The sequence below is a fragment of the Prionailurus viverrinus genome, chromosome B3, assembly GCF_022837055.1.
Source record: "Prionailurus viverrinus isolate Anna chromosome B3, UM_Priviv_1.0, whole genome shotgun sequence".
Lineage (NCBI taxonomy): Eukaryota > Metazoa > Chordata > Mammalia > Carnivora > Felidae > Prionailurus > Prionailurus viverrinus.
In genome coordinates this window covers 67,667,528-67,688,827 of record NC_062566.1, presented here as the reverse complement: position 1 = coordinate 67,688,827, position 21,300 = coordinate 67,667,528, and the positions used below count along the sequence as shown (strand labels likewise).

Below are 21,300 nucleotides of genomic sequence, written 5' to 3'. Positions count from 1 at the left end.
CTCACAGTTTGTGGGTTCAAGCCCTGTGTCGGGCTCTGTGCTGGAAGCTCATAGCCTGGGGCCTCCTTTAGATTCTGTGTCTCCCTCTCTCTTTGCCCCTCCCCCTGCTTGTTCTCTCTCTCTCTCTCTCTCTCTCTCTCTCTCTCTCTCTCTATCTTTCTCTCTCTCTCAAAAACAAATATTAAAAAAATATATATTAGAATCCTTGGCAGGCTCCGGGCTCTGAGCTGTCAGGACAGAGCCCAGCGCAAGGCTCAAACCCATGAACCATGAGATCATGATCTGAGCCAAAGTCAGACACTTAACTGACTGAGTCACCCAGGGACCTGAAGGCACTAGCTGTTTTAACTACCATTGCTTTTGCTTTATCAGTGAGAACTAATGATAAACCTTCCCAACCTGAAGGAAAACATTTTCTTCCTGAAAATCAGTGGGGGAATGCATACAGTTTCTATGTGGTAATTTCTTTGGGTTATGTATTTTTTTGTGGTAGAGAAATTCAACAGAACCCTTAATTGTTTTACTATATTTGGATTCTTACTGGCAACCAGAAGCTTTGTTGTGTGGAAGAGTCTGATGTGGATGTTTTTCTTGACTTTATAGGGGAAGTTAGAGATTTGACCTTCTAGCCCACAATTTCCAGTCTTTTGGTCTCACGGAACCGTTGAAGAGTAGCTGATGGAGTGGTTGCAGGACTCACACTTCTCAATTTCAAAACTTAAGATAAAGCTGGAGTAATCAAAACGACATGATATTGGTACAAGGATGGATGCTTAGATAATGGAATAGAATTGAGAATCCAAAAATAAACCCTCACATTTGTGTCATTTGATTTTTTTTCTAATACATAATTTGATTTTTTTCCCCTAATACATAATTTGATTTTTTGACTGGGACAGTTCAGTGGGGGAAAGAATAGTCTTTTCAACAATGAGGTAACCATATGCAAAAAAATGAAGTTAGGCCTCTTCCCCACACCATACACAAAAATTAACTCAAAATGAATCCTAGATCTAAATATCAGAGCTAAAACTATAAAACTGCTAAAGAAATACAGGTAAATCTTTTATGTCCTTGGATTAGACAAAGCCTTCTTAGATATGACCTCAAAAGCACAAGAAAATAATTTGGACTCCTTCAGAATTAAAAACTATCATGTGTGAAAGGACAACATCATTAGGAAAGTGAAAAGAAGCCACTGAATGGAGAAAATTTGTAAGTCATATCTGATAAGAGACATATCTGGAATATAAAAGGAGCTCTTATAACTGAATAATAAAACAGTAATTCAGTTACACAATGGGCAAAGGATGTGAATAGGTGCTTCTCCAAAGAAGGTAGACAAATGGTCCGTAATCACATGAAAAGGTGCTCAGCACCATTAGCTGTCAGAGAAATGCAGATCAAAACTACAGTGAGATACTACTTCACATGCAGTGGACAATGGCTCTAATAAAAAAAAGCCAATCAATATGTGTTAGTCAAGATATGGAGAATTTGGCATCCTGATAAATTGCTGTTTGAGAATATGAAATGGTGCGGTCACTCTGGAAAACAGTCTGGCTCCTCAAAAAGTTAAACACAGAGTTACCATATATATGACCTAGTAATTCTTCACCTAGGTATGTACTCAAGAGAAGTATGTCCACACAAAAACTGACATGAATCTTCATAGCACCATTATTCACAATAGCCAAAATATGGCAATAACCCAGATGTCCAGCAGTTGATGAATAGATACAATAGTAGATCCATACAGTGGGTTGTTAGTCACAGAAAGGACAAAGTACTGACACATGCTACAACATAGGTGAACCTTGAAAGCATGTTAAGTGAGAGAAGCCAGATGCAGAGGCCACATATGTTATTCCATTTATATGAAATGTCCAGAATAGACAAATCCGTACAGACCAGTTAGGTTAACAGTTGCCTAGACCTAGGTGGTGATGTAGGCCATCTTTTGGGAAAGAGGAAAATGTTCTAAAGTTAGATTGTGATGGTTGCAGAACTCTGAACACACTAAAAGCCATTGAATTGTATGTAAGTTCTCTCTCAATAAAGCTATTTAACAAAGAGAGTAATGACTGTGAGGCTGCCAAGCAAACTTGGCATTACTATTAGGAAAAAATTCTATACCCTGAGTAAATACTGAACTTTGTATTCCAGTTTTACTAGGATAAAAAGATGACCAAATTACCTACTCTTTACTTTTCAGAAAGGAGAAGATGAATATGCCAACGTTGATGCCATTGTTGTATCAGTGGGTGTTGATGAAGAAATTGTTTATGCCAAATCAACTGCCTTACAGGTGAGAGGTTTATGGCAGTTTAAGGCCTGAGAATCCTCGAATCATCGATTGCACTGTTCAGTGTGGTATTCACGAGCCACATTAAAAATTAAATTCTTCAGTCCCAAGTCTCAAGTACTGAGTACCATATTGGAGCTGGTAGAGAATATTTCCATCATCATTAAAAACTCAGTGGATCCCCCCCCACACACACACACAAAACAAGAAAGAAAAAATTTTAAAACATAAACACATCCTTATTTAAAAAGAAAGAAAGAAACAACCATACTTCAACTAAAGAAACATAAAAAAAGGTTTGGTGGACAGCCCCAAAAAAGAAGTATATAAATTGGGATAGATTTAATCATATATAACAATAAAATCTAACAGTGGATTAAGTAGAATGGTTTTTTCTCTTTTAGTTAGTCTTCAGGGACACACGGTTTTTCTGGTCTGTCTTCTGCCATACGTAGAGGCCAGCCCTTGGGCTCATGGTGCAAAAATTGCTAGAGCTCCAGCCATTACATCTGCATTCCAAGTAGAAAGAATGGAGAAAGGGAAGAAAATGAAGACATCTTTCCCTTTATGAAGATACTTGAAGTCCCACAGAATACTTCTATTTATAACTTATTGGCCAGAATTTAATGGCCATAAGCTGCAAGAAAGGATAGGAAGTAGTCTTCATGCTGAGTGTGCCCAGCTAACAATCCCAAGTCTTTCTGAGAGGGAAGAAATGAATAATTGGTAGGCAGCTAGCAGTCTTTGGGGGAGGTAGAATGTGCATTTCCCTGATGTGCTACTTTGTCCCTTGTTTTATGCGTTTCTGTTCTACTAAATAACCATATAGTTCATAGAAACACAAATTATCCGTATGATTTGGTGGTCTTTATTATAGAATATTTCAAACATCAAAGTAGATAAATAATAATGTGACACTCTAATGTACCCATTATCCAATATGTACCCATTATCCAATAAATTGTAAGCTCTTGGCCAGTTTCATTTCATTTGTATCCACATCTAGCTTATTTTGAAGTTAATTCCAGATACCTTATTTTATAAATATTTCTGAGTAAGTACATTAATTTTTTTTAATTTGTAAATACTGTTGTTACTTTTGTCTTTTCCTATAGACGTGGCTCTTTGGTTATGAACTGACTGATACTATCATGGTCTTCTGTGATGACAAAATTATCTTTATGGCCAGCAAGAAGAAAGTGGAGTTTTTAAAACAGATTGCTAACACTAAGGGCAATGAGAATGCAAATGGAGCCCCTGCCATCACACTGCTGATACGGGAAAAGGTCAGAACTAGTAAAGAATGTGTCATAAATGTGAAAGAATGTTTAAAAGTAATAAATGGAAATCTCTCTAGGAATTTAAAAATATACAGGAGAAGATTTTTGCTGGCTAACATTGTAATTACAAAGTTTTAGCACATCTTCGTTGTGTTTGTTAGGAAGAAAAAAGTTCAGTAACCCTGTCGGTTCTATAGCAAAACACACAGGCTGTGAGATTCTGTCAAACATGGACTTTATCTGTCCATTCTCAAGGGTAATGTCAACTTGTTTGTTTTCATCTTAGTACTTCAATTGGCATAAATAACTGGGGGTTTTTTGTTTTAAGTCCTCTCCTAACATGGGGCTGCAGCTCACAAGCCTGAGATCAAGAGTTGCAGGCTCTCCCAGCTGGGCGCCCCTAGAACAAAAATAATTTTAAACATCCTTAAGAAAACAGATATACCTCATACTCAGTGTTTATCATATGTGGTCTTTTTTGTCGTACTTTCCACCTGACACTTTTTCTCAGAATGTTGTTCCCCTATGTGCATGAGTGTTTTAGCTGTTCCTGAAGAAAAAGAACAGTCTTGTCAACTCATGTGGCACTTTAGTTTGTAAAAATATCCAAAGAAATTTTGTGTTAACTTTTAGAGTGTCACATTCTGCCATAAGGGAGTAAGTAGGTGAGGCATGGGGAGAAAATTTATTCTTTCTATGGTTCCAAATATTTGTCTGTGCCTGTTACTAGTAGAACATAGATGTCTAATTCTAAAACTAATTAACAAGAGTCTTTTCTTTGTGGCACTGATAGAATGAAAGCAATAAGAGCAGCTTTGACAAAATGATTGAAGCCATTAAAGAAAGCAAGAACGGCAAGAAGATTGGAGTGTTCAGCAAAGACAAGTTCCCTGGAGAGTTCATGAAGAACTGGAACGACTGCCTCAACAAAGAGGGCTTTGACAAAGTGAGAACACTCCCAGAAACATGCAGATTAGGAGTTGCGAAGATAGAAGTGTGACAGCTTTCCATAACAGATAGTGCAAAGAATATGTTTTGGGAAAAGTATATATTCCTTCAGATTTCCATTTTCCATTCTGTTTGGCTGAGCAGTAAGCCATTTTGACTTTCCAGTCAGGAATGGCCCATTTGGAAGATAGTTTAGCTCTTGCAGGGGGAAACAGAATCCTCTCTCTCTCTCTCTCTCTCTCTCTCTCTCTCTCTCTCTCTCTTTTCTTTTTTGGTGTTAAATATTTATTTTGGGAGAGCATTGAGGCACAAGCAGGGGAGAGGGGGAGAGAATCCCAAGCAGGCTCCTCACTTTCCTTACAGAGCCTCATGCAGGGCTTAAACTCACAAACCACAAGATCATGACCTGAGCCGCAATCAAGAGTCAGACTCTTAACTGACTGAGCCACCCAGGTGCCCCCAGAAAAATCTCTTATCCAGAAAAAATACATTTTTTCCCCTCCCTGCTCTCCTGCCTGTCTTCCTCTTCTGCCTTTATAAGATCCTCTAGAGAGGAGCATTTACATTTACATTTAAATGGTGTATTAGTTCAGTGCCTTTTAGAATACACACAGTGACCTGGTAATGAGCTATTTTAAATGTTTATTCAATCCAAGAAAAGAGTATTTTTATATTCCGTAAACTACTGATGAATGGTGTGCTAAATAACCAAGTAACTTCACTGATGATACATTGGGAGAGATGCATTTATTTAGCAGTTCTGTATTTACCTGTTAGAAATTCTTATCACTTTGACTGCAGATAGATATCAGTGCGGTTGTGGCTTATACCATTGCTGTAAAGGAGGATGGGGAGCTCAACCTAATGAAGAAAGCAGCTAGCATCACCTCTGAGGTCTTCAACAAATTCTTCAAAGAAAGAGTCATGGAAATAGTTGATGCAGATGAGGTAAATGGAGAGGGGAAAGTCTGTACTATTTTAATGAAGCAGAAGTAAGTCCCTACCGTGCATTGTTTTTTGCTGCATGTTTGGCTTCCTTTGCAATTAGGCCTTTGATACAGAAGTTGCTGGTGTGTAATTTTGCCAGTTCTCTTTCAAAATAACTATAAACCTGCGCTAGTTTCCTGATGTTACCCAGTATTTTACTTGAGAATTCCTTGCATAGCTGTGAATTTCACATTATTCTCAAAATCTGCTTTGCAGGTATACCAGTATATTACCTGACACATAAGCCATTTCATAAGGCTTATATAACATCCTCAGTGATGTCAGGATATGTGTTGTCCTCAAATAATGTCCAAAAATTCAACACTTTTAGACTCTTTGTCACCCTCTGGTGAATATTGTTAACTATTTTATTTCTTTATGCATACAGAAAGTTCGACACAGCAAACTGGCTGAGTCTGTGGAAAAGGCCATTGAAGAGAAAAAATACCTTGCTGGGGCAGACCCTTCTACTGTGGAGATGTGTTACCCTCCTATCATTCAGAGTGGTGGCAACTATAATCTCAAGTTCAGTGTGGTGAGGTAAGTATGAGAACTTCAGATTATAACAATCAGAGCATTTCAGCTTTTGGCCTGTTTTTTTCTTGGACTCATTTTGGAATTCAGAAAAGTTTAGTCTCTATACCCTACGTGGAGCTCAAACTCACAGCTGAGAGATCAAGACTCAGACACTCCACCAACTGAGCCAGCCAGGCACCCCTGCATATTTTTATCTTATTTCACGTTGGTACTCCCTTTTACTTGAGCATTTATTTCATTTTGCTTTTCCAGATGATTAAAAATACCAAGAGGGCCACCTGGGTGGCTCAGTCAGTTAAGTGTCCGACTTCAGCTCAGGTCATGAGCTCACAGTTCATGTGTTCAAGCCCCACATTGGGCTCCGTCCTGACAGCTCAGAGCCTGGAGCCTGCTTCAGATTCTGTATCTCCCTCTCACTCTGCTCCCCCACCCCCATTCATGCTCTTTCAAAAATAAATAAATGTTTAAAAAATTTGTTTTAAATATCAAGAAAAATGTAAAACGTGTTGAGAAAAACCATTAAGGTATTATGAGATATCCCATAATGTAATTCCCCTTCTGAGTTTTTTCTTTGAATGAAAGGAAACGTGTTAGTTAGTTATGAGAGAGCGAGCGAGCACATGCATGTGTGAGAGCAGGGAAGGGTCAGAGAGAGAGACAGAGTCAGAGAATCCCAAGCAGGCTCCAGGCTCTTAGCTGTCAGCACAGAGCTCAGCTCGAGGCTCGATTCTATGAACTATGAGATTATGACCTGAGCCAAAGTCGGCCCTGATCCAGCTGAGCCGCCCAGGTGCCTGTAATTTTTAAAAATATATGAAGAATGCTGTTTTTCCTGGTCAGGCTGAAGGAACTAATTCATAATGCATAGTACAGTTCATAGTGGCTGGTGGAAAAGTGATGGCTTACCCTTGAGCTTTAAAACTATAATGAATAGAATTTGGTATATTTTTTTGTCTATTTAGGAAACCACAAGTAAGCTTCTCACTGAATTTTTATCCTGTGAGCTTCAGTCAGTAATTTTACCTCTTTATAAGCTAATCTGTTTTTTAAAAAGAGTGTAGGTCCTTCTTCAGCTATGGGATATAACAGGGAAAGGTGATTATAGATGTTTTATGCCAGTGCTACTAAGGACTTTGCTAGTTTGCATAATGAAATGCTTTCTTCTTTTGGTCTCTAGTGACAAGAATCACATGCATTTTGGGGCCATCACTTGTGCCATGGGTATTCGCTTCAAATCTTACTGCTCCAACCTTGTTCGCACTTTGATGGTTGACCCTTCTCAGGAAGTTCAAGAAAATTACAACTTTTTGCTCCAGCTTCAAGAGGAACTGCTAAAGGAATTAAGACATGGTGAGGTGCCCTAGAAAAGATTCGGAAATGAAGTAAACTAAAGTGTCTCTAGTGTTTATGTGCATGTATATCCCTGAGGCGTTTATACTAAAAATAGAATTCGATTTTACTAGCTTTGAATCACCCTAGCATTTCACTCTTCAGTCTTTTAGCATACGTGGTTGTTGTGGTTTTACATTGGTGTTTGCAGAAAACTTCTGTGGCCAGTTAGGCCTCTGCATCCAAATCTTCATAAAATATCTGGCCTTGTTACTTTTCTTTGGTTCTGAGAACTAGTATCTCTAGCAACAGAATGTGTATTGTTAATTCTACATTGAATGGATACAAGGAATCTTAGTCTAAGGGCAAAACTAATAGCAACTCTGCTAAGCAAGCAATTGCATACCTCGGAAGGAAATAAAGTGCTTGACACCACACCTCTTTTGTCTTGAGACTCTACACTCCTAGTTGGCGAAATGGGACTTCAAGTTTTCTACTCTATAAGCCCACCCATGTGCCCATAGCTTCTAGATACAATTCCTCCGTGTTACCTCAAGTTGATCTTGAGAAATCCTATTGGAAGTAATAGTCCCAGGTAGTTTGATGAGGATAAGGACCCCTTTGAGTCCACCATATCTAGACTCCTCTGGCTTGAAGACTGTGTTCATACTATAGATCATGAAACATTAAGGCCAGAGTCCTCCTTTTTTTAAATTTTTTTTTCAAAAAAATTTTTTAATGTTTATTTTTGAGAGAGACACAGAATGTGGATAGGGGAGGGGCAGAGAGATGGAAACACAGAATCAGAAGCAGGCTCCAGGCTCTGAGCTGTCAGCACAGAGCCTGACATGGGGCTTGAACTCACGAACCATGAAATCATGACGTGAGCTGCAGTCAGACATTTAATCAACTCAGCCACCCAGGTGCCCCTTTTTTTTTAATTTTTAAAAAGTTTATTTTTTTAATTTCAAGTTAACGTACAGCGTAATAACAATTTCAGGAATAGAATTTAGAGATTTATCACTTACGTGTAACACCCAGTGCTCATCCCAACAGGTGCCCTCCTTAATGCCTATTTAGCCCATTCCCCACCCAGCTCTCCTCCAGCAAACCTCAGTTTACTCTCTGTATTTAAGAGTCTCTTATGGTTTGTCTCCCTCAAGGCCAGAGTCTTTGTAATAGTAATTCACCCATTCAGTAGTCCTATTTGTCAAAATGTATGATAACTTGAATTATTACGCCATTTATCAACTCAAATTACTTCACTGAGACCTGGCATCCCATAGTCCTCCTGCGTCATTGATTCTCAAACAGTGTAACTAAGAGTGACTAGGTGAGTTGTTTATTTAAAAATGCAGAATTCTAAGCCCTACCACTCCTGCAGCTTCATTTCTTAGTTCACACTTTGAGAAACTCTGCTTTAGGGAACTTAATAGGTGAAAAAAATGTTGATGGAAACGTAGTGGTCGTAGGGGCTCCTGGGTGACTCAGTCGGTTAAGCGTCTGACTTTGGCTCAGGTCATGATCTCACAGTTTGTGAGTTCAAGCCCTGCGTCGGGCTCTGTGCTGACAGCTCAGAGCCTGGAGTCTGCTTCGGATTCCGTGTCTCCCTCTCTCACTGCCCCTCCCCTGCTTGCTCTTGTGCACTCTCTTTCTCTCTCTCTCTCTCTCTCTCTCTCCAAGATAAAGACATTAAAGAAAATTTTTTTTTTAACTTGTGGTCATTTTGGGGTTTTTCTCCACCTAAAAGATACTATAATGTTTCCTTTCTGTTTTGTCATTAGGTGTGAAGATATGTGACGTGTATAATGCTGTCATGGATGTGGTTAAAAAGCAGAAGCCAGAGTTGCTGAACAAAATTACCAAAAATCTAGGGTGAGATGTGATGAAGTTCATTGTCACTCTGAGATAGTTTTCATGACTGGCCGTGGTCAGGCAAAATATTCTTAGATCAATTCACCCAGCATTTATGGACTCTTAAACTTACGGTCCAAACACATAGTGTTATCAGAGAATGTGGGAAAGATTTCATTTCTACTTCCTGGGAAGAGGTGGAGATTTTTGCAGACCAATGTAGTAGATGCCAATAGACCTTCTAGGCTTAAATTACTAGTGTTAGGAGTCGTTACTTACTGTATGTCCTCTTTTAGAACACTTCAGCTCACATTTGCAAATGAAATACTCTTGAGATATCCTACAATTAATTTTTTTTTTCAATTTTTATTTAATCCAGTATTTCTCCAATGTATTTGACCATTCATCACCTAGAAATACTCAACATCTTATAGAACCAAAGACATTTTGGAAGACAAAGGCTCTGGGCAGTTTCCTTAGATGGAAACTAGTCTGGGATATATAGTTTCTTTCTGGAATTTTCTGATGGACAAGAGGAAATACATTGGCCTGTACCAAGTCTTGGCCCAGGTGACTTAATCCTAGTTACCAACAGTCCACAAAAAATCACCTTGCTTGGGGCACCTGAGTGGCTTAGTCAAGCTGATTCTCGATTTCGGCTCAGGTCGTGATCCCAGGGTCGTGGGATCAAGTTCCACATCTGGCTCTGTGCTGAGTGTAGAACCATGTTTTAAGATTCTCTTCTCCCTCTTTCTCTTTGTCCCACCCTCCCCCCTCTTTGCCCCTCCACTTGTGCTCGCTTTCTAACTCCTAAATATAAAAAAAAGTTTTTAATTTTTATTAATTGCTGTGCTTAATCCACTTACTATGGTCTTGGTAATATTCCCCTTAACAGTCTACTAAGTTGTTTATAGGAAAACTGGTAGAATATTGAAATTTAAATATGGTGTATAAGCTAAAATAAAAAAGGCTTGATATAATAAATGTTACACGAGGTACTTAATTAGGAAATCTGTTTCAACATATTATTAGCCCAAAGACTGTCCTCGAATCCTCTTCCTTAACTGACTGATCAGCAGGGCCAATCACTCAACATACTTATCTGCCTTATCCTGAAAATTGAAATAGAATATATTGTACTTGACCCATGTTAGAGATCTTTTAGCCTATTGCTGAAATTTCTCTTCATTTCCTTTTTAGGTTTGGAATGGGAATTGAATTCCGTGAAGGCTCTTTAGTAATTAATAGTAAAAATCAGTACAAACTAAAGAAAGGTGAGTTTTACAGGCGTGCAGTAGGAAAATACTTTTTTGAATAATTTCCTTTAGCTTCATCTTCCCCATTTTCTGTGTAAAATCTACACTTCTCCATTCTCTCACGGTTATAGACTGATTCCTGTTTGCTGTTTTAGGGATGGTTTTCAGCATCAATTTGGGATTCTCAGACCTTACTAACAAGGAAGGGAAGAAACCAGAAGAGAAAACCTATGCTCTGTTCATTGGTGACACAGTGCTTGTGGATGAGGTGTGTATTCTTTGACCTTTGATTGTTCATGAACTAACATTGAAAATACATTTTATATTCTTTGGAGTTTTTTTCTTAAAGGTGTTTGTTAGGGGCACCTGGGTCAGTTAAGCATCCGATGCTTGATTTCGGCTCAGGTCCTGATCTCACAGTTCGTGGGATTGTGCCCCTCAGTGGTCTCTGTGCTGATAGCACAGAGTCTGCTTGGGGTTGTCTCTGTCTCTGCCCCTCCCCCACATGCTTGGGCGTGCGCTCTCTCAAACTTTTTTTTTTTAATTTTAAGTGTTAAATGCTAGCTGAAGGGAGAGGTCCATGTGACAGTGACCCAATACAGCTAGGAATAGAGATTGTCATCCAAATACAGAGAATAATTTATTAAAAAATTTTTTTAATGTTTATTTTTGACAGAGACAGAGCATGAGTGGGGGAGGGGCAGAGAGAGAGGAAGACACAGAATGCAAAGCAGGCTCCAGGCTCTGAGCTGTCAGCACAGAGCCTGACGCAGGGCACAAACTCATAGACTGCAAGATCATGACCTGAGCCCAAAGTCAGACACTTAATCGACCGAGCCACCCAGGCACCCTCCTTTTTTGTTGTTGTTTTTTACATTTATTTACTTTTGAGAGACAGAGTGTGAGCAGGGGAGGGGCAGAGAGAGAGGGAGACACAGAATCAGAAGCAGGCTCCAGGCTCCGAGCTGTCAGCACAGAGCCTGACGTGGGGCTCAAACCCACAAACTGTGAGATCATGACCTGAGCTGAAGTCGGACGCTTAACCGACTGAGCCACCCAGGTGCCCCACAAATACAGAGAATAATTGAAACCACACAGTTCAACTTGTGACTTGAACCTGGATAATGATAATATTGGGAATTGATTCTTTTTTTAAATTTTTTTAACAGCTTTATTGAGTTACAGTTTACATACCATGCAGTTCACCTGCTGAAAGTGTTTAATTTAGTGATTTTTAGTATATTCTCAGCAATCAGCACCACAGTCTAATTTTAGAACATTTTTATCACCTCAGAAAGAAACCGTGTACCCTAGCGGTCACTCCTCATTTTCCCCCCAAGCTCCCCAAACCTAGTCAACAACTAAACCACTGGTTCTGGGCAGTTGTGGTCTTTTATAATTCTTTTTTTCACTTAGCAGAATTGATCCTTAATGTTCATAATAGCAAATACTTCTGAGTTCTTATTATGTTAGCACTTTTATGCATTAATTCACTGAATTATGATACCCTGTGAAGTGTAGATACTTTATCCTCAGATAAACTGGGGCACAGAAGTAGAAGTTGCCACATATCACCACTAGAAAGTGATTGAGGCAAAGGGCACCTGGGTGGCTCAGTGAGCATCTCTTATTTCGGCTCAAGTCATGATCTCCCAGTTTGTGGGATCAAACCCCATGTCAGGCTCTGCACTGACAGTACGGAGTCTGCTTGGGATTCTCTCTCCCCCTTTCTCTCTGCCCTTTCCCTACTCGGGTGCGCTTGCACTGTCTTTCTCAAATAAAACTTTTTTTAAAAAAAACAAAAGGAAAGGGAAAAAAAAAAAAGGTTAGAGTGGGAGAGAGCCAAAGCATAAGAGACTCTTAAAAACTGAGAACAAACTGAGGGTTGATGGGGGATGGGAGGGAGGGGAGGGTGGGTGATGGGTATTGAGGAGGGTACCTTTTGGGATGAGCACTGAGTGTTGAATGGAAACCAGTTTGACAATAAACTTCATATATTGAACATAAAAAAAAAGGAAGAAGAAAATAAACATTAAAAAAAAACAAAACAAAACAAGAAAGTGATTGAGGGAGGTTTCACATCAAGCCTGTATTCGTAATCATTATCCCAGTGTTGCCTCCTAAATTATAGTTCCTTTGAGGTTGGGAGGATAAAATCTGTATGCGTTGTCAGAGATTTTAGTATCCACAAGTTTCGAAGCATTGGCCAACTGTATACGAGGCTAGAAAGTGAAAGTGCTTTATTTAAATGCTCTTGTAAATGTCTCTGATTTCTTCCTTTTATTCCAGGATGGCCCAGCTACTGTCCTCACTTCCGTGAAGAAAAAAGTGAAGAATGTGGGGATTTTTCTAAAGGTAGGAAGAAAAGCAAGTGGTGTAGGAAGTTTGGTACCGTGAAAAGGCTAAAGTAATAACTGGCTAAAAAGGTTAAAACTGGAATTGCTGATTCTCATTTTTCCCCCATAGAATGAGGATGAAGAGGAGGAGGAGGAGGAGAAAGATGAGGCCGAGGACCTGTTGGGAAGAGGTTCTCGGGCAGCACTGCTTACTGAAAGAACACGAGTGAGTTTGTTGTTTTAATCACATTGACTCTCTCTCTGTCCTCTGGCTCCCGTCTGGGGCACGTCTGTAAGACTGGCAGTTCTGCTGACTTGGGTGTGTCCTCTAGAACGAGATGACCGCAGAAGAGAAGCGGAGAGCGCATCAAAAGGAACTGGCAGCTCAACTCAATGAGGAAGCAAAGAGGCGACTGACTGAACAGAAAGGAGAGCAACAGATTCAAAAGTAAGAGTTTGTGTTGGGCAACGAGGTTGTCTTAGGTTTGTATTTGATTTGTAGAAATTCCTCAAAAAATGTTTTTATCCCCACTCCAGAGCTCGCAAATCTAACGTGTCCTATAAAAACCCATCTTTGATGCCTAAGGAACCACATATTCGGGAAATGAAGATCTATATCGACAAGAAGTACGAGACCGTGATAATGCCTGTGTTCGGTATCGCGACACCTTTTCACATTGCCACAATCAAGGTATGAGCATTGAGTCAGGATCCATCCAGACTGGTTCTGAAACTATGAGTTGTGCTTTCCATAGATTGTTTTTCCGATTCTTCTACCCTCTGCTCATTCTCCACCCTTCTCACTTTGCTGACTCCCCCTCTCCTTGTCTCCTGCTATTGTTCTCCTTCTTTTCCATTTTGCACTTGGTTAGAATGTTCAGTGATCTCCTAGTCTAGAAATATAATTTGCATTAAGCATTTGCCTTATTTTGTTTTACTTTTTCTTATAGGGAGAGAGCATGAGTTGGGGGAGGGTTGGAGAGAGAATGAATGAATCCATAGCAGGCTCCATGCTAAGCATGGAGCCTGACTTGGGGCTCAATCCCACCACCCTGGAATCATGACCTGAGGCAAAATCAAGAGTCGGACGCTCAACTGACTGAGCCACCCAAGCACCCCCACCCCGCCCCCCGCATTAAACATTTTTTAGCATGTTTTTGGACATGTGGTTCAGGGTACTCTGAGAAGCCAGTGATTCATTTGGAAGCACACATCTTGTCATACAAAAAAAATAAGCTAGGTGAAGGTAAAAAAAATCAGACCTGGGTGAAGGTTTACAGGCTAGGTTTAGCAGTCAGCTCGTAACTCCTAACTTAATTTTAATGTCTCTAAGTACTAACCTTTACTTTGGAAAGAAACTTATTTTGTTAATGCTTTCCTTTTCTTTGAGCAGAATATAAGCATGTCCGTGGAAGGAGATTATACTTACTTGCGAATCAACTTCTATTGCCCAGGCAGTGCTCTTGGCAGGAATGAGGGCAACATCTTTCCTAACCCAGAAGCCACTTTTGTCAAGGAAATGTGAGTCCCCGGGAAAACAACCATCCCCCATCCCTGCTGGTTGGAGTGGTACTCTCAGGAACATCTCATTGTGCTTTGTACGGTTTTGACGATGGAACCCAGTTTAGAATCCTCATGAATATATGTTAAAATGATTACACATGTTTTGCAGTAGAATCATAAATAAGGAAATGTGTGCCTCATTGGAGTCTGTTCCTTCATGGTGTGGAATGGGATAATTGGCTATGCCAGATTTGAAAAATAAGTGTGATTTCCCACCCAGTGGATTAGCCATTTATAACATGCTCTATTTAAGAGAGAAGAAAGAGGGATGTTTTTCAGCTTTCCAGACACTGTCTTACCATTTACTGGTATCTTTATCTTCTGAAAGACATTTAAGTCCGTTAAAAATACAGTGAAGAGTGCAGGTTACCTGACCTGATAAAGATACTTCTGTAAGTTCTGGCTTCTCCTTTTTCACAGCACATACCGAGCTTCAAATATGAAGGCACCTGGAGAACAGACTGTACCAGCCTTGAACCTCCAGAATGCTTTCCGAATTATAAAAGAAGTACAGAAGCGTTATAAGACCCGGGAAGCAGAAGAGAAGGAGAAGGAGGTGAGCCTGGACACCAACAGAGCACCATTGTGCAAAAGGATACGTGTGGGTTTGGAGGGGACACACAGTTACATGAGGATTCACAGTAATTCTCGTTCTACTTAGGGCATTGTGAAACAAGACTCCCTAGTGATCAATCTAAACCGGAGCAATCCCAAACTGAAAGATCTATACATTCGCCCAAACATTGCCCAGAAGAGGATGCAGGGTTCCCTGGAGGCCCACGTCAATGGTATGAATGATCTCTCGTGTGTCTGGGCTTTGTCTCTGGGGCACATTTGTAGGAGTGACAGATGGATAATCCGTATGTGAGGGAGCTGCTGGAAAGAATCTATATATATTGCTGTACGGGCACAAGGAAGGGAAAGAAGCTCTGTGTGGTTTGCGGCATTTTTTGTGACTCGGTTCCAATCAGCCAGAAAAGACGCAATGTCTTCTGGCCTCACCTCATGCTGCTTGATGCTTAGCTGCTTCCTTTGTTTTCCCCCAGGTTTCCGTTTCACATCTGTTCGAGGAGACAAAGTGGATATTCTGTATAATAACATCAAGCATGCTTTGTTTCAGCCATGTGATGGAGAAATGATTATTGTCTTGCACTTTCACCTCAAGGTACGCTTTTTGATTTACAAGCTGTCAGATCTTGGGCAAGATCTTTCTGTTACTCTTTTTCTTTTAAAATAGTGACGAATAGGGACACCTGGGTGGCTCAGTTGATTAAGCGTCCAACTCTTGATTTTGGATCAGATCATGATCTCACAGTTAGCCTGCTTGGGATGCGCTCTCTCCCTGTCTGTCCCTCTCCCTGTTGTGCACGCGCACACACTCTCTCTTAAAATATATAAACTTTAAATTAATAAATAAATGATGAATGATATCACCTATCACAAAAGGTAAAGGGGGTTGAATAAGATAATGTTTATAAAGTCCACAGTGTCTAAAATCTAGAAGGTGCTAATAAGCATGTATGTTCCTTTGGTGTGCTGTATAATAACCACCAAAACCTAAGGTTTTCTCTAGATTCCTGTCTCTGAAGTAGAAAAATGTTTCTTTAGACAGTTTATTTTTGGCAAAGTCTCCCAAGTTCATTCTAATAAATAGGAATACTTTAAAAAATGTGTACACTCTCACATTCCCAAATGTCATGACGACACCAGGGACAGTTTGACTATTTTTACATAGATGCTGTGGTTTCCAGGGTAGATACTATTTATACTTCACGTTGTTTTGTTGTGGTCTTGCCTCTTTGTTGTGTAGCCTGAGTTTTCTGACTGCTTTCTCGTTTTTTCCACTCCGTGCCCCCAGAATGCCATCATGTTCGGGAAGAAGCGGCACACGGATGTGCAATTCTACACAGAAGTGGGAGAGATCACCACGGACTTGGGGAAACATCAGCATATGCACGACCGAGATGACCTCTATGCTGAGCAGGTCTGTGAGATTGAGGATTTTATTTGCAGGGTATTCAGGTAGCTTGTGGTTCAGATCTGAGTTCAGTAGTTATATTTTGTAAATAACCCCTGCATCTTTCTGCAGAACAACTCAAGTATGCGCGGGGATGGTATGGTGCAGTGGCTTATGGGGCAGACTTGAATTGCAGACTCAGCTCTGCAGTTAATGGTGTAGTGGGCTGGGTTAAACTCTTCGTACTGGCGTCACAGGAATGAGGATTAAGGACCACAAAAGTACTTCAGGCTTTTTGAATGGATGTACGAGTGAAGTGATAACTGTAGCTAATTAGTTTTTTTTCCTTCTACAGATGGAACGAGAAATGAGGCATAAACTGAAAACAGCGTTTAAAAATTTCATTGAGAAAGTAGAGGCTCTGACTAAGGAGGAACTGGAATTCGAAGTGCCTTTTAGGGACTTGGGGTAACATATCTCTTCTTTTTGACCTGAAGTGTCATCTGCCTATTAGGAAAATTGGTCATTCTTCCTTTGTGATAATTTAACATCACAGATCGTGTCCTTTTTCCTTTGATTGAAAAACCTTTGAGACATCCATTCCCTCTTGAACATTTTTAGGCTGGGGTGAGTGGCTCAGACTGAGAGGCTTCCCCTGTAATTGACTCCAGTGAGTATGCTGGAGCTGGGTTTGGAATGGGGAAAGGCAAGAAGTGTATTGTGGCAGCACGTTTCTCTTGAGTGGGCCCAGTCCCTGTGAGCCTTTCTCTTACTCTCTTTCAGATTTAATGGAGCTCCTTACAGGAGTACCTGCCTCCTTCAGCCTACTAGTAGTGCGCTTGTAAACGCTACAGAGTGGGTGAGTATTTCTTCCCTTTTAGTAAGAAAATTGTTAGAGAAAAGAAAGGGTAGGTGTTTTGAAAACTAGGTCTTTACTATTTCTGAAGATTTTCTTAGACACGACTTACTGAACAAATGATTCTTTAAGTAGTTTTTTAAATAGTTTCTTCAGTTTCTTTAAATTTATTCTCCTTGAGGAAAGATTTTGATCTTGCAAATCCTTATACTGAGACTTGTCAGTACATTGCATTGCTTTTAGTCTTCCCGAAAAGCAGTAGTGATTTTTAGGCCCTGAAAGTATTTGAAAATGCTCGTGCTTTAGGGGACTTATGTGATAGTGATCTCATTTCTCCCTGACAGCCACCTTTTGTGGTGACCTTGGATGAAGTGGAGCTGATTCACTTCGAGCGGGTTCAGTTTCACCTGAAGAACTTTGATATGGTGATAGTCTACAAGGACTACAGCAAGAAAGTGACGATGATCAACGCCATTCCGGTAGCCTCCCTAGACCCCATCAAGGAATGGCTGAAGTAAGTCAGTCTGCCAGCACTCTCCCATTTACCCCTTGATCCCTCGATTACAGAATATAAGCATGGTATGTTGTATATAAAATCTGCTGGTGGACTTAAGGGAGAAACTGCCGTTGGGGAGTTACAGCCCAGGACTTAGAAATTTGGCATCTGTTAGATAGAGTTATTAACTTCTTCCTGAAATTCCAACAGTAGTTGTTGAATATTTACACATACAAAATCAAAAAAAAAGTCATCTTGGACTCTCCTTGATAGGTGTATAAAAATCTGAATACATGTATAATCAGTTAGTTATAAAAAGGGGATATCTCTTACTAGTTCTTTTACTTTTACTGAAAGATAATTTTTTCAATTCATTTTTTAAGTTTATTTATTTATTTATTTATTTATTTGAGAGAGACAGAGACCGTGCGAATAGGGGAAGGGTAGAGAGAGAGAATCCCCAGCAAGCTCCACACTGCCAGCATAGAGCCTGACGCAGGGCTCGAACTCATGAAACTGAGACCTGAGCCGAAACCAAGAGTCGGATGCTTAACCAGCTGAGCCACTCAGATGCCCCATAAGATAAAACTTGAATTTTAGCCTTTTACGTCAGCTATAAAAGAATTTCACACAGGAGTACCAAAACTCCAGTAAACAGGGAGATGTTATACTCTAGGTAAAGGGTGAAGCTTGGGTAGTGGTGAGTATAATTTGCTCTGCGCTCCACACACCCCTGCCTATTACCAGTGAAGGAGAAGTGCTGAGATGTGACTCTCCTCTTAAGAGGTGGGTTGAGAGAACTTAGAAATAAATTGTGAGAAAGATACAAATTTATGCTTTTCCTGAGGATTTTCTTAAGACATAGGCAGGTAGGTGATAACAATATCCCAAATATGTGTTGTAAAGGTGACTTTTTTTTAATTCTTTTCAAATTTTTATTTAATTTCTAGTTAACATACAGTGCAGTATTGGTGTCAGAATTCAGTGATTCATCACTTACATTCAACACCCAGTGCTCATCCCATCAAGTGCCCTCCTTAGAGCCCATCACCCATCTAGCCCATCCCTTACTCACCTCCCTCCATCAACCCTCTGTTTGTTCTTTAAGAGTCTTTTATGGATTGTTTCCCTCCTCCATTCGTTCATCTGTTTTGTTTCTTAAACTCTACATGAGTGAAATTACATGGTATTTGTCTTTCTCTGACTTACTTTGCTTAACATAGTACACTCTAGCTCTATCCATGTCGTTGCAAAATGGCAAGATTTCATCCTTTTTGATGGCTGAGTGATATTCCATTGTGTGTGTGTGTGTGTGTGTGTGTGTGTGTGTGTGTACACATATGCATCTTGATTCATTCATCAGTCAGTGGACATTTGGGCTCTCTCCATAGTTTGGCTGTTGTTGATAATGCTGTTGTAAACGTCTGGGTGCATGTACACATTTGAATCTTATTCTTGTAGCCTTTGAGTAAATACCTAATAGTGTAATTGTTGGATTGTAGGGTACTTCTATTTTTAACTTTCTGAGATACCTCCATTGTGTTCTCCAGACTGGCTGCACCAGTTTGCATTCCCACCAACAGTGTAAGAGGGTTCTCCTTTCTCTGCATCCTCACCAACATCTGTTTCCTGTGTTGTTAAGTTTCGCCATTCAGACAGATGTGAGGTGGTATCTCATCATGATTTTGATTTGTATTTCCTTGATGAGTGATATTGAGCATCTTTTCATGTGTCTTTTGGCCATCTGGATGTCACCTTTGGAAAAGTGTCTATGTCTTCTGCCCATTTCTTAATGTATTTTTTTAAAAATCGGTTTTATTAAGGCAAAACTTACGTGTAATAAAATTCACCAATTTAAGTATATGGTCTGATGAGTTCTAATAAATGTGTACAGTCGCGAATCTACCATCATAATTAGGATGTAGAACACTTCTTCACTCCTAAAAGTTCTTCATACACTTTTATGTAAGTCGGTCCCCTCCCTGTAATCCTATCCCTGGTTTCTATCACTATGTGGTTTGTGTCTTCTAGAATTTCATGTAAATGGAATCATAAGTATCTTGGTACCTTGCATCTTTCACTTAGCATAATGCTTTTGAAATTTATCCAAGTTGTTGAGTGCATCAGTAGTGTATTCTTTTCTGTTACTGAGGAGTGTTCCAATGCATGGATATTCCATACTTCATTTACCTTAATAGAAATGTTAATTGTTTCCACTTGGGGGTTCTTAGGAATAGCTGCTATAAACCTTACATACAGGTCTTTGTGTAAACGTTAAGTTTTCATTTCTTGAGTACATGACCTAAGTTGTGGCACTGCTGGGTCGCATGGTTTGTGGTAAAGTCTCTACGTTTAACCTTGTAAGAAACTATCAAATCATTTTCTGGAAAACCTGCAGTACCTGAGAATTGTAACTGCTGTGCATACATGAGGAAGGGGCAGAGGGCTTAAGAGAGAGAGAATCGTAAGCAGGCTCCACACCCAGCTCAGTGCCCGATGCGGGGTTTGATCTCACAATTGTGGGATCTTGACCTGAGCCAAAATCAAGAGTTGGTTTCTCAACTGACTGAACCATCCAGGCTCCCCTTGTCTCTTTTTAATGTTGGCCATTATAGTAACTGTGGAGTGCTGTCTCATTGTGACTTCAGTTTGCATTTCCATGATGACTGATGATGTTGAGCTTATGTGTCATTCTGTATCCTAGAGGAAGTCTCTTCATATTTTTGTCCATGTTAAAAAGCAGATTGTTTGTCTGAGTTGTCAGAATTCTTTAGACTGGTTATAAATCCTTCATCAAATATAGGTTTTGCATATGTTTTCTCGCAGTAGATTCTATGCCTTTTCATTTCTCAAGTATCTTAAAGACTAGAAGTGTAAATTTCTCATGAAGTCTGATCTATTTTTTCCTTTTGTAATTTGCGCTTTTTAGATCTTATTTAATAAATTGACTAACCCGAAATCATAAAAATTTTCTGATTTCTTCTAGAGTTTTATAGATTCAGTTCTTACATTTAGGTCTGTGATCCATTTTGAGTTAATTTTTTACTGTAGCATAAGGGTCAAGATTTGTATTTTGCCCAAATATAGCCAATTACTCTAGTATCATTTGTGAAGAGATTACCCCATAGTTACTGAATTATCCTGGCATCTTGTTTAAAAAAAAAAAAAAGCCATCAACCATTTGGAGAGGGTGTAGTTTGGGATGCTATTCTGTTGCATTGGCCTATGTGTGTCCTTACATCGCTGAAACAATTATTGTAGCTTTATAGAAAGTAAGTCTTAAAATCATGTAGCATAATTCTTCTGATTTTGTTCCTTTTCAGAATTGGCTATTGTACATAAAGGTTAGAATCTTCTTGTGTCTGTCAGCAAACTGGTCTTTTTAATCTAAGTTATCAACTTTCATATTTATACAATTTATAATGGTGTCCCCTTTTATTCCTGATAGTGATAATTTGTTTCCTCTTTTTGTTGGTCAGTCTGCCTAGTGGTTTAATTCTATTGATTTTTTTTCATCATTATGAAATGTCCTTCCTTATACCTGATAATAGTCCTTGTTTCAAAAATCAGCTTGGTAACGATATTCTTACGGACTT

General features: G+C 39.6%; 1 protein-coding gene across 1 annotated transcript in view; it reads left to right on the top strand.

The window, feature by feature from the left end:
* SUPT16H (SPT16 homolog, facilitates chromatin remodeling subunit) overlaps positions 1-21,300 on the top strand; it is a 40,354-nt gene that overhangs the window by 12,287 nt on the left and 6,767 nt on the right. Inside the window, exons 2-22 of the mRNA XM_047861471.1 lie at positions 2,216-2,308; positions 3,421-3,591; positions 4,379-4,531; positions 5,335-5,481; positions 5,909-6,060; positions 7,235-7,407; positions 9,171-9,261; positions 10,441-10,514; positions 10,652-10,764; positions 12,786-12,851; positions 12,963-13,058; positions 13,165-13,280; positions 13,370-13,523; positions 14,226-14,353; positions 14,816-14,951; positions 15,057-15,183; positions 15,442-15,560; positions 16,254-16,379; positions 16,708-16,820; positions 17,136-17,211; positions 17,553-17,722. Coding sequence (XP_047717427.1) covers positions 2,216-2,308; positions 3,421-3,591; positions 4,379-4,531; positions 5,335-5,481; positions 5,909-6,060; positions 7,235-7,407; positions 9,171-9,261; positions 10,441-10,514; positions 10,652-10,764; positions 12,786-12,851; positions 12,963-13,058; positions 13,165-13,280; positions 13,370-13,523; positions 14,226-14,353; positions 14,816-14,951; positions 15,057-15,183; positions 15,442-15,560; positions 16,254-16,379; positions 16,708-16,820; positions 17,136-17,211; positions 17,553-17,722 — 2,594 coding nt within the window. The remainder of the gene's footprint in view (positions 1-2,215; positions 2,309-3,420; positions 3,592-4,378; positions 4,532-5,334; positions 5,482-5,908; positions 6,061-7,234; positions 7,408-9,170; positions 9,262-10,440; positions 10,515-10,651; positions 10,765-12,785; positions 12,852-12,962; positions 13,059-13,164; positions 13,281-13,369; positions 13,524-14,225; positions 14,354-14,815; positions 14,952-15,056; positions 15,184-15,441; positions 15,561-16,253; positions 16,380-16,707; positions 16,821-17,135; positions 17,212-17,552; positions 17,723-21,300) is intronic.